Source organism: Lissotriton helveticus, chromosome 8 (genome assembly GCF_964261635.1).
Source record: "Lissotriton helveticus chromosome 8, aLisHel1.1, whole genome shotgun sequence".
Classification (NCBI taxonomy): domain Eukaryota; kingdom Metazoa; phylum Chordata; class Amphibia; order Caudata; family Salamandridae; genus Lissotriton; species Lissotriton helveticus.
Genome location: NC_136069.1, coordinates 599,639,214 through 599,660,733, shown reverse-complemented (window position 1 = coordinate 599,660,733; position 21,520 = coordinate 599,639,214). Strand labels below are relative to the sequence as shown.

The 21,520-nt window shown below is 42.1% G+C and overlaps 1 protein-coding gene across 1 annotated transcript in view; it reads right to left on the bottom strand.

Annotated features, from left to right (window-relative positions):
* The window catches only part of PIBF1 (progesterone immunomodulatory binding factor 1), an 853,407-nt gene that overhangs the window by 377,259 nt on the left and 454,628 nt on the right, over positions 1 to 21,520 (bottom strand). Inside the window, exon 14 of the mRNA XM_078656041.1 lies at positions 10,172 to 10,274. Coding sequence (XP_078512167.1) covers positions 10,172 to 10,274 — 103 coding nt within the window. The remainder of the gene's footprint in view (positions 1 to 10,171; positions 10,275 to 21,520) is intronic.

Genomic DNA, 21,520 nt, shown 5'->3' with positions numbered 1-21,520 from the left:
GCTCACTCCCTATAACTCATCAACACTCCCTCACTTACCTTTCTTTGCTGCTTCACTCAGTCCCTTTCAGTCACTCCTTCCTTTACTCTCTCTCTCCTTTCTGTCTGTCACTTCCCATGTCTTACCCTTATTCACTTTTATCCACCCTCTTTCACCCCTCTTTACTTACACTCACTTCTCTTTTCTCACCCTCCCTCACCGCTGTTCCTTTACTCCGGTTCCGTCACTACCCCTCATTCCCCATCCTTTACTGTCCTTCCCTTTACTTTCAACATCCACTCACATTCTCCCAGTACCTCTGCTTTAGTCTTCTTCCTCTCTCTTCCCTTCTTTTGCTCCCTTATTCATTTTCCTTTTCTCACTTACACCCTATTACACCTTCTCTCTGTCTTGCTATCTAATACACAGTCCCTCTGTGTTGCTCCCTCTAACTCTCTTTCTCTTAACATCATTCTCTCTGTCCCCTTCCCTCATGCTCACTCCTTCATTATTTTTTTTCATTATTTTTTTTGGTGCGCGCCCCGGTGCGCGTACCGGTACGCGTACCCTGGAGAAAAAAGAATGACAGAGTTTTTAAAAAATGTAGCATTTTTTTTATAAATTGGAGGTAGTTCTAAAAAGAACTGTTTTTTTTATTCTTTTTCTTGTTTTATATTTTTTTATTGTTTTTTTGAACATTTTTTACTTTTTTTGGCTTTTATGAACACTTTTATATTTTTTTGTATTTTTTATGGGGACAAACAAAAAACAGGGAATTGTACACGGCTCAACTGGAGCAAAAAAAAATCAGGAAAAAATTAAGGATTCTTTCGCCACTTGTGATTGTCTCCAGCACGGTTTATGAGTTTGATGCTCTGCTCCCCATAAGAAATTGTAGTCCCACAAAATATACAAATAATCTTGTAATCTCCAAACTGGCGTTGGATGTTTGGGACCATCTCTCTAGTCTCTGGACCCGATGGGGTGGGTTGTTTGGAGGTGCTTGGAGAAGATTGGGGAGGGTTTCTGGTCAGTTCTCTGACCTCTGCTGCAGAATAGTTATTGGGGTGCTTTCGTTGCATGTGGTGAAGCATTGTGTGGTTCCCAAATGAATATTTTTTTGCAGGGTTCCCACTAGAAAGTACAGCGCCACAGATGAGACAGGTCACCTTTGCAGCATTTACTTTCTTTGCACCCCTTGGGATTTTAAAAAACTCCCATAAAAAGTGCTCCTTAGGTTTATATGGGGGATTGTCTTCAGGCAGGAACTGCCTTCTCTCTTCTTCTTCACCACCAATGTGGTGTTGTGGTTGTGGTGGTGATGGTGCAGATGCTCCAGCTGCTGCTGCTACTGTAGCCATTTCTCTATGAATAGAAGCAGGTCTTCCTCACTCAAAGAACAAAGTGAGAATGAGGAAAAAAGGTGGGGGCTTTCATCATTTGGAAAACAAAACTGTTCTAAACCAATGAAAAGTGTTATTTTCAGGTCACATGACCCGGGCTTTCATCATTTGGAAACCAAAACTGTTCTGAACCAATGAAAAGTGTTATTTTCAGGTCACATGACCCGACCCGCTTACGCTACGCACCCGGGTGCGCGCACCGGGGCGCGTGCGGGGACGCTTACGTTGCACGATCGTATGCGCTCGGGCGCTTCCGGTTGCGCTTACGCCGTGCGTCATAAGACGCATCACGCGGCTACGCGATACGTCACGATGTTGTTTTTGTTCGCGGCAATAGCGCTAACGGGACGCTCACCAGGGCGCGCCGCAAGATTGCGCTTACCGGTGCGCTCACCGGTACGCGCACCGGGAGCGCTCTAAGCCAAAAAACAAAAAAACAAAACATGAACAATATACATAAAAAAATAGTATTACATAAATATACAATATAGGATTCATTATAAAAAATATTTTATTTCATAGCTATAGAAATTAGCTATTAAAAAACCTATGAAATTCACTGAAAAAACCATAGGTTTCACACCAGTTATAGTTAGGAATTAGCATTTAAAAAACCTTTGAAATTCACTGAAAAAACCATAGGTTTTACACCAGTTCTAGTTAGCTGGAAATTTTACTGACATAAAACCATTGAAATTCCCACGTTATAGTTAGTTGGACTCACTATAACTCGCGCGCCCGCAATGCACTGCTGATGATGTCACATATTACATCATTCATGACATGGTTAGTGACATCACTGATGACATTATTTCAACTTCACTTCACAGTTGTGAAATTGTTACTACAGTGAACATAAATTTCGTGTTTACCGACCATTACTGATTTGTAAGCTGTTTCACTCGCAGTGCAGTAAGACAAAGCGGAGCAGAGTAAAGTGCCCCGAGAACTTAGCGATCTATAGGACACTACTAAAGGATAAGAGTCATTTCCTTTGGTTTTCTGTCCATGGTGCAACCTATGTCCTGATGATGGTCTCGTTATCTTGTTTTGTATGAGACCGAAACGTCGACGCAACGACACTTCTTTGTAAATAGTAACATTTCCAAATTCTTGTATATATGGAAGATATGTTAATACTGTCCATATTCTTTACAAAAGTGTCTCTTGGTACTGTATATATTTTGTCAAAAATTGAAAAAACAGTATACCATTTTGTTGCCGAAAGTGGATTGTAATATAATGTATTCATATATTCTCATGATTTTGGTTAAATACGATTGAATAAAAACAAATGATTTAAGATTTGTACCTTCTCTTGAAAAATTGAAAATTGAAATTTATGTTCACTGTAGTGACAATTTCACAACTGTGAAGTCAAGTTGAAATAATTCGCCTAAGGAACATTGCTTTGTTGTTATTGATTATACCCAGTTCCTTGGGAATATTGGGTCGCCCTATTGTATTTTGACATTAACTCTCATATGCAGCACCTTACACAACAACAAACATAATGATGTACACATTCAGACAGTTTAGTCGCTAACCCATGCATTCACTAAGACACATTTAATCACTCACTCATACAGTCAGTCACGCACCTACTAAATCCTTCATCCAGACACTCATACATACACTTACTCTTCAATATGTAAAACATATTTTAACTTTACAGAAACACACAGACACTGGATGATGTCATCAGTGATGTCATCAGTGATGTAATTTGAGATGTCATCAGTGATGTCATTTGAGATGTCATCAGTGATGTCATTTGAGATGTCATCAGTGATGTCATCAGTGATGTCACTAACCATGTCATGAATGATGTAATATGAGACATCATCAGCAGTGCATTGCGGGCGCGCGAGTTATAGTGAGTCCAACTAAATATAACGTGCGATTTTCAATGGTTTTATGTCAGTAAAATTTCCAGCTAACTATAACTGGTGTGAAACCTATGTTTTTTTCAGTGAATTTAAAAGGTTTTTTAAATGCTAATTCCTAACTATAACTGGTGTGAAACCTATGTTTTTTTCAGTGAATATATATATATATATATATATATATATATATATATATATATATATATATATATATATATATATATATATATATATATATATTACCTACTGGCAATAGCCAGTAGGTATATATTGTTTTCCATAGGGAAATCGCAACATTCTATTGGGAATAACTTTGACGCCGGTTGAGGAATCTTCCTGAAATTTTGCTTAACTTTGCCTCGTGGCACTCCGGTCCTTCCCTGAAAGTTTGGGGGGGATTCGTCAAGTGGGGGCCGAGATAAAAGGGGGGTCCCAAAACGTGTTTTCCCCATGTTAATTTCCATAGGGCGGTTGGACTCACTTTTAGCCCGAACGGCTGAATGGTTTTCCACCAAACTTGGCAAAATTGTAGGGACTGGTAGCCCGATGTGCCTTTGCTATGTCTCAAGATATGTGCTCCAGTGGTTTTTACGAAAATTAACTTTGAAAAAATATATATTGGGCTACATTGGGCTATATATATGTTAGAGCCCAAATGTAGCCCAAATGTAGCCCAAATTTAGCCCAATGTAGCCCAAAGATGGCCACCAGAGACAAAAAAAAACAAATGTAGCCCAAATATCAGCCAGATGTAGCCCAACTATAGCCCAATGACAGAATGTCCCAGAGTGTTCTAAAGAACAACTAGAGCGCTAACAGTCTTACTTATGACAAAACTATTGCACACCTGAAGTCATCTTGATTGGAATAAAGTGTTAACACTTAAAACATTTAATTTGCAAAGGAACAAAATGAGGGGGTTCATTTTGCCATAGAAATTATGATTAGTGCTGAAGAAAGAAAAATTAGGGCACATTTTGAGTGACTTCTCAAATCCTCCTATATTTCATTAAAAAAAATTCTGATACGCAGTCTCCCAAGATGGCCACCAGAGACAAAAGAGCCTGTGCTTAAAAACTCTGTTAGCAAAGCAGGCATTTGAGATTTAAAAAACGTTTTAATATATAAAAACCTTTTTCCGCTAATAGAATTAGCATTTAAAAAACCTTGCGAATTCAATGAAAAAACCATAGGTTTCAGGCCTTATATAGTTAGGAATTAGCATTTAAAATACCTTGCGAATTCACTGAAAAAACCGTAGGTTTCAGGCCTTATATAGTTAGGAATTAGCATTTAAAAAACCTTTGAAATTCACTGAAAAAACCATAGGTTTCAGGCCTTATATAGTTAGGAATTAGCATTTAAAAAAACCTTGCAAATTCACTGAAAAAACCATAGGTTTCAGGCCTTATATAGTTAGGAATTATCATTTAAAAAACCTTTGAAATTCACTGAAAAAACCATAGGTTTCAGGCCTTATATAATTAGGAATTAGCATTTAAAAAACCTTGCAAATTCACTGAAAAAAACCATAGGTTTCAGGCCTTAAATAGTTAGGAATTAGCATTTAAAAAACCTTTGAAATTCACTGAAAAAACCATAGGTTTCAGGAGTTATATAGTTAGGAATTAGCTTTTAAAAAACCTTTGAAATTCACTCAAAAAACTATAAGTTTTAGTGGTTTTATAGTTAGCTGGACATTTTACTCATACAAAACCATTGAAATTGCTCCTATATAGTTAGTTGTACTAACTATATTTCGCGCAACCGCAATCCACTGCTGATGATGTCACATATTAGATCATTCATGACATGGTCAGTGACATCACTGATGACATCTCAAATGACATCACTGATGACATCATCCACGTGACAATCACATACACCTTTTCATACACTATTACAATTTTTCATCACTCTTTGTAAAATACAGAGTATCATAATTAAATCCATTGTCACAGCAATACAAGTATCTAAAAATCCACTCAGTGATTCATAGATGTATACACACATCTAATCACTTACCTATGGATTCACTTATACATGCTGTCAATGAACAATAGAACACTATCAAAAATACTTATACATCTATATCGACATTAAACAACAGCACGCATCCTATTCACATATGAAGTCATCCTACTCACTTATGCAAACAATGGATCATACTTACATATTTACTTAGCAAAACACTTATACAAACGCCACTTCTTCTATTCATTTAGATAGTAAGTCATACTTAGTGAATTATAAAATCATTATTACAAGTATACAGTTATCCATACAGTCACTCACACAATCATTGTGTCTTATGTATACTTATTTATATACAACAACTGACACATACACTGCCTTTTATTTTTCTAGTTTGTTGGACCTGTACCATTGAGAAATATACTTGCTCATCACCACACCCATAAAGATATTCACTCACCCAAACAACTGTTAGAACATGTAGTTTTAACTTCATATATCTACTGAATCAACTATTCACACATCTTTGGACAGTCACACCCCCCCCCCACCGAATCACACACACTTTCACACTCCCATACAAATACTCAGTTAACTAATCAATAACTAATATAGACTTTCACATAGCTAGTAACCAACTGTAGAATCAGTTTACACAACAACTGACAAAGTGATACAGATATTCACACAGTTTAGTCACTATCCACTATATTTAGTGAGACATTATAAATTGGTCAAGTAAACAGTCAATTACACTGCTACTAAATCCTCCATCCAAATATTTATTTATATATATCCACTTATTCTTCAATGCAAATTGCTATATATATAATGCATATTTAAATAACGAAGCAAACCACATTCACTGGATGATGTCATCAGTGATGTAATTTGAGATGTCATCAGTGATGTCACTGACCATGTCATGAATGATCTAATATGTGACCTCATCAGCAGTGGATTGCGGGTGCGCGAAATATAGTTAGTACAACTAACTATATAGGAGCAATTTCAATGGTTTTGTATGAGTAAAATGTCCAGCTAACTATAAAACCACTAAAACTTATAGTTTTTTGAGTGAATATATATATATATATATCCGAAAAATCCTCAAACCTCCACAGTGCGCGGCGTGGCGAAAGAAGGAGACAGACCCCACGGCTTCAGGCAAGATGTTGCATTTATTTGTAACCTTTCTGGCGACGCGTTTCGAGTACCCTGTACTCTTGATCACACACCGAATAATTACACAGCCTGTTGTTTTTACATGCTTGGATTCCCTGGCCCCTCCTATGGGCCACACCTCCTAACTTGCATCACATGATCTTGAGACCATAGGCATAGAAAGGGTGCAAATTACAAAAAGGAATACAAAAACAGACGATTATTAACATTGGTATTCAGTTAAAAGGTTTTCTTTTTTTGCCTGAAACTGATTCAAATTTATGAAACGGTTCAATCCTGTTTTCAAAATTATTGTCTGTTTAAACTTTTGTTTTTGATGAATAAAATTAAGCATCAAACAATTCATATTCCTGTTTTAAAAATGTTTTTTTCTTTTTTTTGCACATTTCCCATTGTTGTCATTGATAATATCATAACTGCATGAATGCAAGTACCATTAAATTGCTAAAGTGACAAGTGCTTTATCTTTACCGCATAAATGCATATGTCCAAAGATATGTAAAGTGTCTAATACCCAGCTGCCTAACTGCAAATATCATGGAATTTATAAAGTGACTAGTGCTTTATTCTTACTGCATGAATGCATATACCAAAAGGTGTATAAAGTGACCAGTACTGATTCAACTAAAATGACAATATAGGAAAAATTGAAAATGCCAGTCAAATCATATGACTATCAAATATGTAAGTGATAACATACCACCCTGTTGCCCATAAGCTCACGTCCTAAATACTTATATATATATAATTCCAAGTTTGTGAATTTTTAATATCATAAATATTAAGACCTATTTACAATTTATATATTCAAAATCAAAAATATATGTGCTTTTCTATACATGTGCTTGTTATAAATGGAAGGACAACACAAAAATTGAAATAAAAAAAGGGAAGGAAAAAAACCCACTGTGAAAAAAGATAAACACTAATGATTTACATTATATATACAGAATTTACAGAAAAAGTGATAAAAATCCAGTTAACAGATACAGTACTTAATTTGGTGTGTTCATTTCATGATACACCCTACATATGTACCTGAGTGTAGCTTACTGGGTGTTGTACGATAGACACAGATTGGTGGTTTTGCTGTGACATACATATCAACTAAGACAGGACTAATGGAAAATTTTAATATCGACCGTGTGAGATCTGCCAATTAACGTTATAAAAGCAATATTCTAAAGAAAGTTTTGAAGATCCTCAGTCGCGTTGAGCCCATAAGGCTGTTTACTGTCCAAAGCGATGATATATTGTGTTTCCAATTTTCTTAACATTTTGTCCCGGTCGCCTCCCCTTCTTTGTACAGGCACTGCATCTATTACATAATAACTCAAACACGACAGGTCCCTGTCGTGTGTAGAATTAAAATGCCGTGCCACGGGGTAGGCTGTATCATGGTTCACGACTGCCCGGAGATGCTGCAAAATCCTCACGTGCACCTGCGACCTCGTGATTCCCACATAACACAAGCCGCAGGTGCACGTGAGGACATACACCGCAAACTCCGTGCGGCAGCCGTAGTTACCCTTGATAGCAATTTTGGTGCCCGAAAAAGGATCGACGTAGTGTGTGGTGTTTTGTCCGAACTTGCACGCACGGCAAGAACTACATTTGAAAAAACCCTTTCTGCTGAGCCAGTCACTGCCACTGACTAGCTTAGGGCTGGGCTTAACCAACCTGCTGTGCATGCTAAAGGCTTTTCTGAAAGTGATGATGGGTTTATCTGGGACTCGCGAGCATAAAACACCGTCAGTTTTAAGAATGGACCAATGTTTGTTTATAATGGATTTTATCTGACGTTGTTGCCGACTGTATGTGGTGACCAACCTGGAGGGTTGATCACCAGTTTCAGGCTCAGCAAGTTTAGGTGTAAGGAGCGATTCTCTAGATCTTTCCCTAGTTTGACACATTGCTTTGGACAGAGTGCGCTCACTGTACCCCCTGACCCTAAGACGTTGTAGCATCAAACTGGCTCCCTCATCAAACTTATCAGTGCTGTTGCAAATGCGTTTGAGACGCGAAAGTTCCACCAGAGGTATACTCTCAATTACATGCCGGGGATGTCCACTGCTGGCATGCAATATGCTGTTGCCTGCAGTGGGTTTGCGATATAATGAAGTCATGATGTTAACTCCCTCAATATCAATTTGAACATCCAAAAATTGTGCTGTTTGTTTGCTTATATTGGATGTAAAAAATAAATTGCTGTTGTTTGTATTGAGAGCTTGGACAAACTGGTTTGCGCTTAAAATATCACCATCCCATACATAAAAAATGTCATCAATAAAACGCATCCAATATTTGACATTGCTAAAACCCGGAGTTGCAATGAGGTCCCGCTCCTCCCACCAGCCCACGTGTAAACACGCGTAGCTGGGGGAGAAGCAGGATCCCATCGCAACGCCTCTGATTTGTTTCCAAACATCTTTACCGTACATGAAAAAGTTATTGTTGAGACACCATATTACTAAATCACACAGTATTTGATTGTGCCCATAGTACTCACAGGATTTTTGTCCCAAATAGTATTTGATGGCTTCAATACCTCTGTGGTGTTCAATACAAGTATACAATGACTTAATGCCAAGTGTTATTATACACCAGTTAGTTTCCCATTGTATTGTGCCAAGTTTGGACAAAAAATCACCGGTGTCTTTGATGTAGCTGGCAAGACCCTGGACATGACTCTGCAAGAATTAGTCAATATAGCGAGAAACATTTTCGTCCACGCTCTTTGTCGCGGAGATAATTGGTCTGCCGGGGGTGGGTTGTCTCACTTTGTGCACCTTTGGAATCAGATATAGGTGTGGCATCACCGGATTCTCTACATGCAAGAATGCACACTCCTCAGATGAGATCAAATTGTTCCGCTTGTATGACATTAGCATTCTTTTTAAAGTGTATATATATATATATATAGAGAGAGAGAGAGAAAGAGAAAGAGAGAGAGAGAAAGAGAGAGAGAGAGAGAGAGAGAGAGAGAGAGAGAGAGAGAGAGAGAGAGAGAGAGAGAGAGAGAGCGAAAAAGAGAGAGCGAGGGAGAGCGAAAGAGAGAGAGAGAGAGAGAGAACCTATTCAACAGAAGAACCCTTCGTTAGGTCGTTTACCCCCAAGAAAGACGTATAGACAGTGGGGTAAGGAAACGTGAGCCCCCACCCCTTCCTGAACCCCGTCAACCTCTCAGGCCCGCCATACTTGAACAGTGCTGAGATCCCCATCCCCCTCCCCCTCCCCCATGAGGACTAACGTTACGCCACTGACGTAGGACATCTCTTCCTTCAGGTGGGCACCAACAGCATCACTTCTGCTCAGTATACCCGCACTAAACCTTACTGTGACTTTACTTTCCAATACAATGCACTAAAGTTGTTTTCAGCGAGAACAGATACAAAATGTAATTAGATACAAAAGATCACGACACCGGAGGGTCGCCAAGCACATTTCTGAAAACAAAAAAACCGGTTTGACTGGTTGGTCTTGTTTTTGCGTCTCACCCATGTTTGTGTTTAGTCTGAAAACCAATCTTCCCTTTGATCTCACATGGATTTACAAAACAATATAAATGCAGTGGAGAGGTTTAACATGAAAGCGTTTCGCAAAGTGATGGGTCATTTTGCGAAAGCCAGGAAATACAACTTAAGCTGCGTTTGGGAAGAAAGGAAAATAATCTTTCCAGGGATTGCCCTGTATATTTATGTCATCGCGGCACTTGTAATGCATTTTTTTCTTCAACTCGGTTACCTCTTGAGAAATCTGCGCGGCCTGGCCTTTCTGTTGTTCCAGGTCTTTTACAAGCAGCGAGTTCTGCTTTTCTAGCTGCAGCAGCCGTCTTGCCAAGTGAACGCTGTGCCAAGAGAAGAAAGCAAAGAAGTGAAGCGCAACATATTCCAAAACGAGTAGTCGTAAACATGCGCTCATACTTGCATGGCCAGGGCATACGCAATAGAAAAAGAAACAGACAGGATATGCGTTACGTACTAACAGGAGGCCCAAGCTGCGATCCTAGACTCGAATGTTCAACAGTAGAAACCAGGTGTGAAAGAGAACGGCAGGTTAACATGGAACGGATTAACACCTTAGATATTATGCTATTATTCCACTCTTGCGCCATAAATTTAGACCGCCATGATTACTAGCGAGTGTATTTTTAATTTCTACGTAGTTATACGGTCATCGTTTTTTCAAATAAGACTAAATTAATATTCGGCCTTAGAAAATATTCCTATCCAGCTAACTTACCTGTTTTTTGTCCCTTCTTTTAAAATATGAGAGACTATTGCCACCTGGTGGGCAGTACTGTGAAAACGGCCAAAGTTCACGTGCGAAATGAGATAAAAGGCCGCCCACTCACTGGCTGCACCGGCCGCGTGCACGGGGGTGACTCACCCTCGCCAGTGCATCATTATGATATTGCAAGAACTGTGGGGAATGATGATGGGTTGTGTGAATAGAGGGAGTCGAAAGCCTTAGGCAAACACGTTACGCTACTATGTCAGTAGTTTTTGTCGGTTCGGATTTGATAGGAATGACTAAAAAAAACACCAAGAATTAATTGGCAATGCCAATAGGTCTCGCCTTTGAGACCAATTGTATTTTTTTTTGCCATGCTCAGCATGCAGCTATGTAGAACGGCCACATAATTAAAAAAAAAAGTCATTTGACGCTGCTGGCCGCGAAAAACTGATGGTGTTAAGTAACATTGTGGCTTTCGTGTTCATCACTGTCTTGATCAAACACAGTAAAGGTTTGGTGGGCTCTTTGTGGGATAAAGAGTATAATTCGGAGTGAATTTGTAAAATTGGCGTTGGTGTAAGCCTGTGCTTCAGTGTTGTGTTTACATTAAGTTGAGTCCCGTTGTGTTGTAGAGAGACAATACAGAGATTTGAGGGAGCGGGGATCTTTGTGATTATTTTGCTTCTGTGGACAGTGGATGGGGTGTAAGCAGTATTCAATTTGTTTGAAAAAATAGGTTTTGCTCAGAAGCCCACAGCTGGCATTATCAGGGCCAGGGCGCCTAACACCAAGGGTACATAGTCCTGAATCCACCTAATGTTATGCCTCTTTAATCCACCACCACACACATACTCCCCTATGTATCTCACTCTTGCCAGTTCTTCCATTTCAGCTTTCTCCTTTCGACTCTTCCTCCTCCTTTCTATTTTTTTTTTCTCTCTTGCTCTGGATCAGTTTATTGAGGAAAAGTAATTGTTGGTCTCCAAAAACAAGAGGTTGTATGCCCTACCTGCAACCACCGCCATAAAGCACTGGTTGCGAGTAAGAGTTGATGGAGAAGCATAAGAGTCTAGTTTTGGCACTCTAAAGGCTGCAATCGATGAAAGGCGTGGATGGGTAGGTTTATGGACTGTCGTGGTGTGCTCAGTGTTTGAGGTGGTAGATGAGGAAGGAGACTGATCATTGGGGAGAGTATGTGGGAGAGTGGAAGGTTGTGTGGTGTATGTGGGGGAGAGATTTTGAAGAAGTGAGATAGGATTAGAGTTCAGCTTTGAGTGGGGGCAGGTCTGAAGTACATGAGACCTGACACTTAACAGAAAGTGATGAGGACAAGAAGGAGCGGACGGTGCTGGGGCTTCTTGAGCAGTAAGACTATATGTGGAACTGACTTGTCACCATCTTGGAAGATTATCTTAGAGCCGGTAACTCATGAGGTGCTGAAAGAGATCAGGAAAGCTGGAGGCAAGCATCATGCAGGACAGTTACAGAGTTTGTTGTTAAGGAGCAAGCCCACATCTACGGAACCAATAACTGTGGGCAGATGATGGGCCCCACAGCAAATGTGTGACGGTATTCTGAAAGCCTGAATCACGCTGTGCCTTCACAGCGCCGACATTAGAACAAATGCGTCTTTAGTATGCATTCGTTCAGCGCGCAAATAGTTATAACAACGCGCATTACAGGAGCACTGGATTTTGGAATAGGTTAACTTACTATTCCAACTCCGGTATGGGCAACAGTAGGGTAGGCGTTAGACTTTAAATCCAACACCATCCAACCAATGCAGCACCCTAAGGCAAGTCATTATACCGTCTTGAGTGCTGAACGAATGCGTACTAAAGACGCATTTGTTCTTTTGCCGGCACTGTAAAGGCACATAGGGATTCTGGCTTCGGTCTGAAGGATGTTTATTCCCACACAGCTTCTTGTAGTGCAGCTGCTCCAAGGCAAATGGACTGAGGAAAGGTTGATGGCTACCAATATTGCTATGCGTGCAGTCCCAATGGACCTATAACAGACTGCCTTTACTCCTGAATATCAGACTCCTGTTTTCTAAGGCCTGGATATAGCTGCATGCACCACATCTTCATCGACTAGATTGCTGACTTAGGCATCCTTTTTCGCGGCCCAATAGTTACTTTACCAGGGTTACTAGAGGTATCTAGAGGCTTGGGGATTACTAGCAACACATAATCTAAGACCGCACCTTTTTGCTCCCTGGGAAAAAATTATCATCAGCTGACCTTCTAGTGTCACAAAAGGGGGTGGTGATGGACGGAGGATCAGAACCAATCAAACACTCACACCCAGTCAAAAGATCTGGGTTTGATCCATCACCGTTCTTTAGCCCACTCAGCCACCCCAGTTCAGACATGGCTATATGCAAATCAGTCTGACCCTGTGCCTCAAGGGAACAGTCCAGCCCGAACTGCCAAGCCATGCCTTCCCTGGACCGGAAACAAGCTTCCGAGGACCAGTTTCTGGCATTCCAGCCGTCTTCAGCCCGGCTTGCTTGAATCCAGTGGCAAAGTGAGCAAGGGACTCACATCTGAGCATACCCTGCCACACTAATGGCGGCCAAAAGCGGTACAAAAGGGGGTGGTGATGGACGGAGCATCAGAACCAATCAAACACTCACACCCAGTCAAAAGATCTGGGTTTGATCCATCACCGTTCTTTAGCCCACTCCGCCACCCCAGTTCAGACATGGCTATATGCAAATCAGTCTGGCCCTGTGCCTCATGGGAACAGTCCAGCCCGAACTGCCAAGCCATGCCTTCCCTGGACCGGAAACAATCTTCAGAGGACCGGTTTCTGGCATTCCAGCCATCTTCAGCCCGGCTTGCTTGAATCCAGTGGCAAAGTGAGCAAGGGACTCACGTCTGAGCATACCCTGCCACACTAATGGCGGCCAAAAGCGGTACAAAAGGGGGTGGTGATGGACGGAGCATCAGAACCAATCAAACACTCACACCCAGTCAAAAGATCTGGGTTTGATCCATCACCGTTCTTTAGCCCACTCCGCCACCCCAGTTCAGACATGGCTATATGCAAATCAGTCTGACCTCGTGCCTCATGGGAACCGTCCAAACCCAGAAAAATAGCACATCAGCCATGAGGCACACCAAGAAGATTTAGAGAACAGATCAAGACACAGTAATATTGGAAATCCAGGCCTTCTGGTGAGAGCCAAAAATGAGAACAGAGCTGGAGACCCACATAATTTCATGCATGTCATTAATAACAAACATGATCTGTCCGTCCAACTTTATTGAACCCATAGGATTTTGTGCTTAGGAAAATAAAAAAAAAACTTCCACTGGATATTCTTACAAGGGTACAGTTCTAGGAAGAGGGGGAGGAGAATCATATGGTCGGAAAAAGGTCATGAGAACCACCACCTGCAGCTCTTCCAGGACCTCTTGGTTTGACCGTATGCAAGTTCTCACCTTCAGGCCTATTGCTCACGTTCTTCACCAACATGAAAGACTGTTTCAATTGGGTCACCCTTTTAGTCTAATTTGCACCTGAAAGAGCAGACACATGGGGACTAGCTCATTTCCAAAAGCATGGACAATTATATGAAGAGAATGAATATGCTAATACACCTACAACATCTAAACAGTGGAGCACTTTCACCCTGAATGGTGCAGTGCACAACAAGGAGTCTGCTAATTCCCACTCTATGCTAGTCCTACAGCACCCAAAGAAAGTTAGTGGAGAGAAAACGGACAGGATTCTTAAGAAGGCAACGAGGGATGTTAAAGATGTAGATGCTATCCATAAAGCTGTACTCCAAGACGTGGTCAACTGATGAATTCAAGAGAGCCAACATGTTAAATTAAGACACAGATAGATTTTGCTCCAAATGATTCCCCATCCAATGCTTCTCTTCTGAGATTTCCAAGAAGTGAGGGGTGGTGGCAGGTAGCAGGTAGCAGTCCTGTTTGTGCTGAGTTTGTGGGACCAGTAATCGGGGTCATTCCTGATGTATCTTGCAGAGTACAGGGTGGTGGGCATAATGGAACATAGGCTTAATGTCACAATAATATACGCCCCCAATACAAACAAGGAAACCTTCATCCACACTACTATTTCAGATAATTTATAGCTTACCAAGGGAAATTGAGTCCTTGCAGGAGAATTTAAAAGCCACCCACTGAAGGGAGACTGGGATAGGACCACAGTTAGGGAAGGATTGGCAGAAATCCATGGGCTTACAAAATATTTGGATTCTGCAACACAAAGAAGCCAAGGACTACACATACAACTCTCTGGCACACAGCAAGTATACAAGACTTGATCACTGATTAATAGGAGACTCCCTAACATAGAGTCTTCTTGGCTTTTGTGTTCATATTGTCCCTTCTAGCCATAACCATATCTTAATAGAGGTAGATCTCAATCCCAGTAATTCATCAAAGTCATTGGCGGCTCAATGAAAATCCTATTGCTGATCGATAAACCACAAGGAAAATGTGGGGGAAAAGTTGCACTCTATGTATGTAAAACCAAAAGTTAGGGGTGGACCATGTCATGGTAAGGGATGCGTTGACGGCCATACTCCTGCTACCATGCCAGGCCATTATATTGTTCTAATGTACTGCATATTGTGTTGGTCCTTAGTGAGAGCAGTGGATTTGAACTGTGATTCAAAAGCCGTGAGGAAAACGGCCAGCAAGAAGTAACAGGCACTCTTGGCCCCAACGTCGTGTGGGAACGACTGAACCGCTGGACTACCGGCCCCAGACACATCTGCGCTGGCACCGCCAGTGTTGAGCATATCCTGCGCCCGGAAGTGCGATAAGAGGTGCGACGGGCTCCCGCAGCGTGGGAAGCCCGTGATTCAGACGCTGTGAGGGAAACAGCCAGCAAGCAGTAAGAGGCGCCCTTGGCCCCAACGCCGAGAGGGGATCGGGTGAACCGCCGGACCACCAGCCCCAGACACCCCTGCGCCAGCACCGCCACGGACAAGCATATCCCGCGCCCGAAAGGGCGATAAGAGGTGCGGCGGGCTCCCGCAGGGCAGGAAGCACGTGATTCAGACGCCGTGAGGGAAATGGCCAGCAAGCAGTAACAGGCGCCCGTGGCCCCAACGCCGTACAGGGAATGGCCACCAGCCCCAGACACGCCTGCGCCGGCACTGCCATTGACTAGCATATCCTATACACGGAAGCGCAATAAGAGGTGCAGCGGGATCCCACAGTGCGGGATGAGCGCGGGCGTGCCCGGGCAAAGCCCGTGCCAAGGGCGAGCCCGTCTGCGCGCGGCCGGTCGAGGCTGGGCTCCCTCCCTTGGTTTTGCTCCATCCCATTTTTAACCCTCAAGCTCTCCGGACGGTCTATTCTGCCGTGGTTGCATCCAAGGGACGAGGCAGACCATCGGGTGGGCTTTGCACGTGGGTTGGGAGTCATCGGGTTAGGAGGGGAGTGGAGTTGGCCTAATGTGTAGGGTGGTCGACCTCGGATCTGGGGTACTGGGATCGGGTTTCGGCAATGACGCTGAACATCCTGTGATTCTGGGCAAATCACTTAATCTCCACGTGCCTAACAATAATGAATGTGTCCTTATGTAATGCAACTGGTGCTATGTAAAGCGCTCTGATACCCGATTCGGGTCAAGTTAGCGCTATATAAAACTCTATAAAATCAAAATAAGAAAATAAAAAACATTTGGATGTAGGATTACCCTAGTGCTGCACATCTCCCCAGACATAATGTGCCTTGTACTAACGTTAAAACCAGAGTTAACAATCGACTTAATTAACATATATTCTAGGCCGGTTAAGATTGGCCAGGAGTCAGCAACCCTAGAACATCTCGACAGTCTGTTAGCTAGCATCCCGAATAATGCTTCAGTAGTGCTGGGAGGAGACATAAACTGCCAATTTGAACCACTGAAAGACTTCACAGGTCCATCTGTAATAGAGGAGGATGAGTTGTGGGCTATCCCCGAGACCAATATTACCCCTAACAGGGCATGGACACCACTGGCCCTCCACATCAATGCGCTTACCCTAAAGTATTCTTTGGGAGCCTGCAATGGTCGCTTTGGTTCAGACTGCCCTGGGAGCCAAACCTTTAACAGAGTGGGCCACTCCTCTATCTTAGATTATATCTTCCTAGAAACCAGGCTATGCCCCCTAGCCAAAGATTTTATTGTCTGTCCGCTGCAAGACAACGACCATAATGCCTTAATACTCACACTTAATCTCCCACCTATTGGGGAACAAATCTGCTAAACTATCCAATGCTGACCACAGAATGACCCTTTCACATAATAGGCGGAAAGTTAGGTGGGCCTGGGTGGAAAAATCACATGGAAAAATGGCTCTCTTATTCGACACCATTATTCCCAACATTGAGTCATTTTCAGACCTAGTGAAGTCTGGAGACCTTGCCGCGTCTCTTGATAAGGTTGAAATGATCAATGAATTTACAACCACAAAGCTGGAGGAGATGTTTTGGATAATGTGTACCAGTGGTCGTGGGAGGACGCCAAAGCAATCTTGGTTTAATAAAGATTGCCGGGCGGCCAAAAAGGCATTAATAGAGGCTATAAAAACAAAGTGCAATACCACAGTAAAAGCAGCCAGATATCATAAATCCACCATTGCAGCAGCTAAATCCTCGTGGGAAACAGATCAGTGGGACAGCCTGAAATCGGCTCTGGAATCCAAGGACATGAAATTATTCTGGAGCATTGGAACCACTGGTAGCAATAATGGCCAAGGAACCCTCGAGCCAAATATTGTGGCTGACTGTTGGAGAGAGCATTTTCTAGCCCTCTGCGCCACACAAGATGATACAGAGAGTAGCCAGACCCTAGCAACCCGACTTCCTTGGGGCCTGAGATAGCCACTCCTGAGATATCCCTGACAGAAGTCAGTAAAGCCTTAAAAAAAATAGTACCTGGTAAGGCTGCCGGCTTGGATAAGATCCCAGGGGATCTCTATTGGGCTAAATCTAAGATCTGGGGCCCTTACTTTTGGGTGATCTTCAACGCCATCTTACAGGGAATGGATCTTCCCGCAACTTGGTTCGGCGCGGAGTCCATCCCGGTATATAAGAAGGAATTTCCTTTGTCACCGGCAAATTATAGACCGATCAGCTTGATCGATGTCTCTCAGAAAATCTTTGCGAGGGGCCTTTTAGATCATCTGCAATCTTGGCTGGAAGAACAAAAGATCCTGACCCCTTTGCAGGGTGGCTTTAGGGAGAAAACATCAAAAATCGATCAGATCTTCAGGGTCCAGCTTCTCTATTGGAAAACAGTCCATTTAGAAGGGGGTAGCCTGTATCTGGTCTTTGTTAACCTGAAGAGTGCTCTATGGAGGGTCCTAAGCGAACTGGGACTTCCCCTTTACCTTCTAAATATACTGAGAAGGCTACATACTGGAAATTACGCCCAAATCAGATACAGTAAAAATGGGGAACTAACGCAACTCATCAATGTAAATAGGGGAGTCTAACAGGGATGTGTGATTGCCCCCACCTTGTTCTGCATATACATCAATGGTTTGATTAATGCACTGAGAGCTTTGTTAGGATACAGATGTTTTAAAATCGCGCAAAAGCAAATTCCTGCCATGATGTTTGCAGATGATACCCTCCTCCTCTCTAAGTCTCCAATGGGTATCCAAAGAATCTTAGATGGGTTTTGTGTGTTTTATAGGACCAGGGGATTAGAGATCAATATTAACAAAACAACATTTATGATCTTCAACCCTAGCAAATCTACAAGCCCCAAGCCGCACATGAATGGTATCCCTCAGGAGCATGTCTCTGTATTTGATTACTTGGGTATAACTCTTACTGAAAAAATGACCTGGGGGCCCAAATTAGCAAGTAGAATCTCAAACTGACACAAACTACAGGTGGCCTGGCTAAGTTCTTCAGAAAAACATTCCCCAAACCAGTGAGCCCGGTCATGGAGATATATAAAACCCAGGCCAGGAGTGGTGCCCTATACGGGGTCGAACTTTGGGGGCACTCTAATCATAGGCCTCTGGTCACAACTGAAAACAACTTCCTTAGACAATTATGCAGATTACCGATAAGCTCCCCTTTGGTTCCATTGCGTATGGACCTTGGGGTGAGATCTATTGCTGAGGAAACTGGCTGCAGGCCATTACTCTTTTGGCAATGCCTCTGGATAACACCGGAACTGTCAGAGTATAGATCAGAGCTATTGGAAATCCGGAGACTTCTTGGTTCAGGAAAGTTGCCATGGCTATTATTTATTAGGGAGGGCCTTTATGAAATCGGCCTTCAAGAACTTTGGGACAACCCTGACATAGCTTGCTTGAGAACACAGCGTAAATTATTAAACACCAGCTATTGGGGCGGATTATCAGCAAAACTCCATGCAGAACCCACTCACGGCTCCCTCACATCACTCTTCCTGGAAGTAAAAGACACTTGCAGGTTGGAGGCATGTCTTGACGTAATCCGCTCGGCATCAGGAAGGAAATTATATGAACAGTTTAGTCACGCCTGTCTCCCCTTGCTTGCCTTTACGTGTAAATGGTTGGGTGGTAATCCAAGTGGGTGTTCAGCCTGTAACATGTGTGTTGAGTCTGAATTTCATGTGTTCTTTTTTTGCCCAGGATATCACTCAATAAGACAAAGATGATTGGTACAGTTATGCAAAAACCTAGGCACAACCCATTGCATCGAAGCTTTCAGAATTCTAAAATACAATACAGATTCACATATAGTCTTCGCTGTTTCACGTTTTTTAAATTCCATGTGGTGGGCCAGGAGAAACGTCCTCGATATGCAAAACCAAGGACCTGATTGTGGCTGACTTTCTTACCATCTTTTTAACTTAAAAACTATTATCTCAGATGAATTGTTTTGTCTCTTTTTAACTGTTTTTAATTATTTTTAGCACATACAACAAACAAACTTAGAGGTCTAAACTAAAAACCCTGTTGGGATCTCTTTCAAGCTACCTTAACGTCTAATTGAGTACATTAAGATAAGGAAGTGACTACCATATTTGACTAACAGAACAGATCACCAAAAAGTGGGCCATCTGTGATTGTCGATCAACCTCATTGAGGATTCCCATCAATGACTTGTATAGATCAATATTCTCATCTGGTAATCCTGCCAGGGTATTGTGTCTCTTGATCATTGAGACATCCGGCATACCCCGATAGTTGGCTTGGGGTAATGACATACAATCACTAGATTGAACCACATGATGTTGATCTGATGAGAAAGTGCAGGGCAAAAAGTATAATGATGAGTGTGGTGATTAAAATAGGATAGGGAGCTTATCAAAAGACTATTTATTAAACGTAAGCCCCTTCCAATTTAAAAACAAGAACAGTGCAAAAAAGTAATTGCAGTTTAAACAAATAGCTGCGAGAGGGCCAACATGTTTCAGCCAATCATGGAAAAGGACCATAGGCTTTCGTCAGGGCCTCTGTTCTATATAGATGCTACTGCCAAAATTGTGGTTAAAAGTGTGAAAAAAATTAAAATAAAAGGAATTATAAAAAACACACAAGTGAATTAACAACAGTAAAGGATATAATTCTCCTTCATCTGTTTGAATTCCTCCTTGGCACCTGGTGTATTGTCAAAATCTGTAAAGAACAAACACATACGTGGACCCTTATTAAGCTAACGTGGTCTGTTAGATACTGAAATCTATTCAAAATGTGAAGATATTTAAGTACTCACCCAGTGTGCCCGGGGAAAGGCCCTCACCTCTTCCTGGACCTGGCTCAGGAACTGTGAGACCCCGCTCTGCAAGTACAAAACAACCCGCACTTAACAAGGGCAGAGAGAGCTTACTATAACCTGCTCTGTCCTATAGTAGTGCCTAGGGTTCAAAGATGTCTTGCACGTAGAGCAAAACCTACTAGTATTAACCTATCCCAAAGTGAAGACCTTAACTCGCATTCACAACCGTGACTACTGCTTGCAACAATGAGTAACATTCAATCCATTAAATCTAATGTTGGACAGCAAAAACCTGTCCCATGATTATGTCTGACCAAATTAGATCCACCAGTGTTCAGTGAGGAGATTATAAACCAATTATCTTTTCCTTCTCTAAAATCGTTGGCAAAGCGAGATCAGAGAATGAAAATAAAGTATAGCCCAACTGAACTTTGTGCCTACCTGTCCGTCGTTGTCTCGGTCTGTGACTGAGTCAAGGGGAGGCACTGGGCTATTCTAAAGAACTTCTATTTAACTGGTTGTGGCGACCTAGCATCAGCCAATCGGTGTTCGATGCCACCACAGCTGCCTCTCGATGGACAATAGAGGCTTACTTCTATTCAAAACTGTGTTGTTATATCCTTGTATTTAAACCCAGGCAGGCAAAATTAAGAACACAAAAAAACTCTTTAACCGAGGTGTAGTCATCCGGAGTTCGCTTTACCAAACCGCCGTTTGGCTCGCGTAGTCTCGCGAGAGGGGGGTTGAACTACAAAGTGATGTCACTCACCCGATGTGTATAGTTTAGTGAGCAACGCACATTCGTGGTATACTACCGTTATAAACATTGCCACACTCGAAGTTAGATTTATAATATTAAAGCCCAAATAAAGCACCACTTGATCTTATTTCCTTCCGTTCTTTATTTTCTAGGGTGCAGCCAAACGCGATGACATTATCAAAACGCGGCTTGTTTCGCGTAGTCTCGCGAGGGGAGAGGTGAACTACAATATGACGTCACTCGCCTCGCGAGTGTAGTTTGATAAACATATCAGACCAAGCTGCAGTCAACCGAGCTATATTACTTGTAACGTCGCGTGGAAGGTTCGATAGCATCTGATATCATGGTCTCTGAAATGGTAGTTCAATACCAAGTAATGATATACATGTCTTTGAGTTA